At 35.6% G+C, this 4,807-nt stretch overlaps 1 protein-coding gene across 1 annotated transcript in view; it reads right to left on the bottom strand.

The window, feature by feature from the left end:
- Positions 1–2,400: 2,400 nt before the first annotated feature.
- Positions 2,401–4,807, bottom strand: part of KCNH7 (potassium voltage-gated channel subfamily H member 7) — a 480,501-nt gene continuing 478,094 nt past the window's right edge. Inside the window, 1 exon segment of the mRNA XM_036023387.1 lies at positions 2,401–3,254. Coding sequence (XP_035879280.1) covers positions 2,988–3,254 — 267 coding nt within the window. The 3' untranslated portion in view covers positions 2,401–2,987.

The raw sequence follows: 4,807 nt of genomic DNA, 5'->3' as shown, positions 1-4,807 counted from the left end.
TAAAACCCTACAAGAACATTGCTTCAGCACTTTTCATTCCTGGTTTTCTTGTTTACTAATTAGAGCATAGGACTCCCCTACAGGGAGAAATTATAAGTCTAAGTTTTAACTCTCTGTGCAGCAATTAATAACAGTATGGGACATCTTACCAAAATAAACTTCAGATTTCAGATGGCATTTCATTTAGGCCTGGAAACAGGTAATGATATTTGTAGGTGGAAAGCGAAAAGTGTTATGTGTTTCTGAACACCTATCAGGAGAGTCCAACCTGCAGACCATGGGCCACAGGCAGCTCAGGATGGTTGTGAATATGGCAGCCCAACACAAAATTGTAAATTTACTTGGAACATGAGATCTTTTTGTTATTACATGTCACAATGTATTTAATGTGTGGCCCAAGACAACTCTTATTCTTCCAGTGTGATACAGAGACACCAAAAGTTTGGACACCCTGAAGAAAGAGCAGTTGCTATACTGTTGTTTTTATTGATTGCAGCAGTTAAACCTCCATTCAGCAAGATCCCAGATGAGGGGTTAGACTGCTTTTGCTACAGCCCATGGGGAAAGTGACAGTGATTTTAGGCACTAGATCTTTGACAGGGACAAAGGGATGAATTGTGTAAATTAAGGTAATTGCTTTGGTCATCTGTAAGTCATTTTAACCACCGAGTCTTCTGATGTTTATGCCTAAGTGATCACTTCTTTTTGTTGCTCAGCTCTTTTTAAGCTAATATCATGTAGGAAGGGACCTTCCTAATCCTAACCCTCTGACTCAGATTTTAATATCAAGCAATTAATTTATATAAAGGATTTAAGTGTCATGCTGCAATTTAAACAGGCTGGATGCTTGCACATTGTTCCCTACCTTCCCATTCCTTCATGCTTAGTTTTTATAAAGAAGTAGAGCGGCTTTATGTGGAAGGCTGGAGTTTATGCATGTCATACCAAATGTTGCAGCTGAAGCATTCACTAATCAAACAATCAGATCTAAATTCCTCACCTGCCAAACTCTCTCATCCTACAAGGGCATAGTGTCTGGTGAATTTATTCTGAATTTCCCTGGAGTTTAGGCTGGCAATCCTTATGAAATTTGTTGCAGCTGCCAAAATGTGCCTAAATTTGGAAATAAAGTCCCTAAATTATCCTCTGAATCAAGCTAGTTTTTTCTCTCCCCTGCCAGGCACCCCCAAACGTTCTTTGAATGGGGATATCAAAGCATCAATGTGGCTCTAGTTCCTTCCTGCATAACACCAAATGGTTCGGGAAGCTGGTTAGAATTATGATACTTTTATTGAATTGACTGGTAATTTTGACATCCATACTTCATTGCATATGTTTTGGCATTTCAAAAATTAAGCAGGGATTAACATGCCAGTGCCTATAGCTTGCCTCTCACACGGATTATCAATTTATGTGACCATTTAGAAATGTATGGGGAGAAATGTAAGGTCACTTTAATTATATTTTAAATAGTGCAACAGTTTCTGTAAATTTAAATAAATAGTTTGTATTTTACACTTATAAATTAGTATAAATGTTAAAGGTAAATCGATAGATTATATTTCTATCCAGGAGGGATAGAAATTAGTCTATTTAGTAATGTGCACAGGTACAATCTTTCTTTAAAAATATATGAATATAATAATTAGTAAAGGACTAAGAAAATTTCAACAAATTTCAAAATTTTGTTTAGAAGGAATAAATATAATATTTCAGCCCATAATGTTTCAAATTGTACTTAAATGAATTGAAAAATAAAACATCTTGACTAGGACTTGACTAATTGGAATCTTAAATTAACTTACACTTTTTTCTGGACCTTGATTTTGTGAACAGTGTAGGCATCCTTTCCAAAAGAAAATCTAACAGTTTAAGATATTAAAATTTATTCCACTGTATGTTCCAAAATTTGGGGGGTCTACATATATTCAGCCCAGTCCTTATGTAATCAGTTTTCATTTAATCTTTGATTAGCAAATGTGTGTGAATAAGCCAATAAAACTGAAATTTTACAATTTGTGTGTGCATTTTCTTTTCTTTATAGGCAAGTAAGTGCACATTGTTTTTCTACAGCTGCAATTAGAAGACTATAGAACAACATATCCTTGATGATAGCTACTTTTGCTATGCAAATCCACAAAAATTGCACATTTTTTGGAAAACTATGTGCGATCACTCTTTTAATCAAATTTGATTACCCTAAAATACAAATCACAAGAAAGTTGTGGAATATGTTTTTGTCAATCACTCTAGTAGTTTTCCCTCCCACACCCCCAAAAGAAAAATATTAGAGAAACTTGTTTCTAATCCTTCAAGGAAATGTGCCAATGGAAAGTGTTTTAGGCAGTTTCTAAATGCAGTTAGTGACAGAATTTTAACTAGAAAAGCCTTTTGTCCTCCTTAATGCTTACCTATATTCATGTATTTGGAGATGGGTGTATATTGTCAGGGATTTATAACTGTAAAACTGCATTTTTGTTTTCAGTGTGGTGGAATGAATGTAATTAACTATGAACATCCCGATACAGAATGGAATCTGTTCTTCAAAGTGACTAAGTTCCCTTTTTCCTCCTTGAACTTCCTTGAGTTGAGGATCATCTGAGTTGCATTATGAACAATTTTATCTCTTGGTTTCTAATTGAAGGCATTTTCATAACAAAGTACTGATTTAGTAAAAGCAGTAAGAGTCTCCATGCAAGAGAAATTGAAGTTTCCTAACATGCACATGTTTTAAAAAATAAAAATTAAAATTAAGGTGCCTTGAGATGCTGGCAGTTTTAACATTTGGAACAAAAGAGTTCATGTGTCTATATACATCCTAACTGCTCAGTTTTACCCTACAAGCCTCAGTTTAGGAAAATATACAGTACTTTTGCATATAATGGTACCATTGAGCCCCTGAGTCAAGTAGAGAGGATTTAAATACAAAAAGGAAAACAGCCATTAAAAGCACTTACATTGTATGTGGAATAAATAGTACAAAATGATTATTTCCCCGGAAGACCAGGATCAGAAACATGCCTATGAAGACCCAAGGTTCCTGCAGTGCTCGGGGACGAATCTGTCAAGGAGGGATGCCTAATTGGATGCAGGTAAGTCTTCCTTTGTGGTGAGTGAAGCTCTAAAGAGAGATCACTGTCTTGTTTTAAAAGTGAAGTCAAGTTGTCTTCCGAAGCTGTGTTCAGATGCATACCACTTGAGAGTGATTCTTTGGATTTAAGTTTATCTTTTTCAAGGTCTAGAAATTCAGGACACTGATAGAAAAGAAAAGATGTTTTATAATTTATTGGACAGATTTCTAAAATTACACTCATGAAATCAAAATATATTTTCTTTCCTCATAAATCTGTTTTTAATTAGTGGTATTAACCGACCTTTCCATCCCAAAGATGGGTCAAGACATTGGACGTTAGGTGTTAGGTTAGATAATCCTGAACAATCATTCCAAGATCTTTAGTGTTACTCTGAAGTCAGATCATAATTTTTTTTCCATTACTTCACAGTGAGTTTTTCAATGAGTTTTACTTCAAAATTCAAGACAAAACTGGGATAGAAAATGTGGATTTGTATGGAGAGAAAAGAAAAAAAAGAAGGAAGAAAAAATCACTGAACTGAACTAACAAGGAAAACAGAGACAGACTGGTAGATAGCAGGTTGACACGGCTGGGCAGCATTGTTGGGGGTTGGAGGGCTGGGGAAGGATCCAGCAAAAAAGAAAAAGAACTCACGGACATGGACAACAGTGTGGTGACCAGGAGAGTGGACGTAGAAGAGGGTATGGGGGTAAGCGGTACTGGAAAAATAGAATAAAAAATGAACTGTTCAAAAAGAGAAAAAGAAAAATTACCCATCCTTACTCAATGTTACTAAATCCACTGAAAACAAAAAACAAAGTACATGGTTTTGCATGTTTTCTAGGCATTTAAAACTAGAGATAAATTAATGTCTACTTCCATATTTTAGAAATAATTTTATTCCTGCCCATTTCTTCCTGTTATTAATGTTGTTTCTGTAGAAAATATGGGGCAGGGGGTGGGGTTCTGTGGAAAGTAACCTCACAGGATCATCTAACCATAAATTCATTCTGGTAACCTGGGCAGGTCCTGGTGGATAGTCATGCCCCAGGCATATAAATTCTTTAGTAAAAGCTATCTGTGCACCTAGGCACACCTCTGAAATAAAACATGACTATCCTCAAGAGAGCACATAATCTTCACTATCCTCTAATCCAATCCTGCCTTGCTTTGTCCCACCCCCAGGTAATCTTCCTTACCTTTCTTCCACAATTTCAAATGCATAAATGAAGGTGTATTAACTTATTCTCCAGAGTATTTGAAATCTTGCTCCCTGGAATATGTCATCAGTTTGGCTCAAATGAACTCTTCTATATAGGTTTGGATAGGTTATAATTCTCTGTAGGTTTGGATGTTTCTTATGTCAATATTTCATTTCCCAGAATATTTTGCACTAAATTTCCAAACTTTAAGAAAAGTTTTCCATGATTGTTTTGTAAATCCTTATCTAAATCATCATTCCTAGGTGCATTTTGACTGTAGTGTTAAAATAATTAGGAATGATTCCCAAAGTAGAATTTCAAGGGAATTAGACTTTTCATATTAATATAACTCCAAAGGGTCCATTTGGAGGGTTCAGAGGCAAAATAAAAGGACACCTTATTCCTCCTGTTACTATCCTCCAGGTAGAAAAAGGTTTAGAGATCTTGGTGATGGGTGGGGCAGAGATAATCTAAGATTACTAGTCTGGCTTCCCTTGGATCTCAGGTCTTCTGTAGCCAACTGCTATTTGT

The sequence above is a fragment of the Phyllostomus discolor genome, chromosome 4 (assembly GCF_004126475.2).
Source record: "Phyllostomus discolor isolate MPI-MPIP mPhyDis1 chromosome 4, mPhyDis1.pri.v3, whole genome shotgun sequence".
NCBI lineage: Eukaryota > Metazoa > Chordata > Mammalia > Chiroptera > Phyllostomidae > Phyllostomus > Phyllostomus discolor.
Note: the sequence above shows the minus strand (reverse complement) of the source record. Positions and strands in the feature narration are given on the sequence as shown.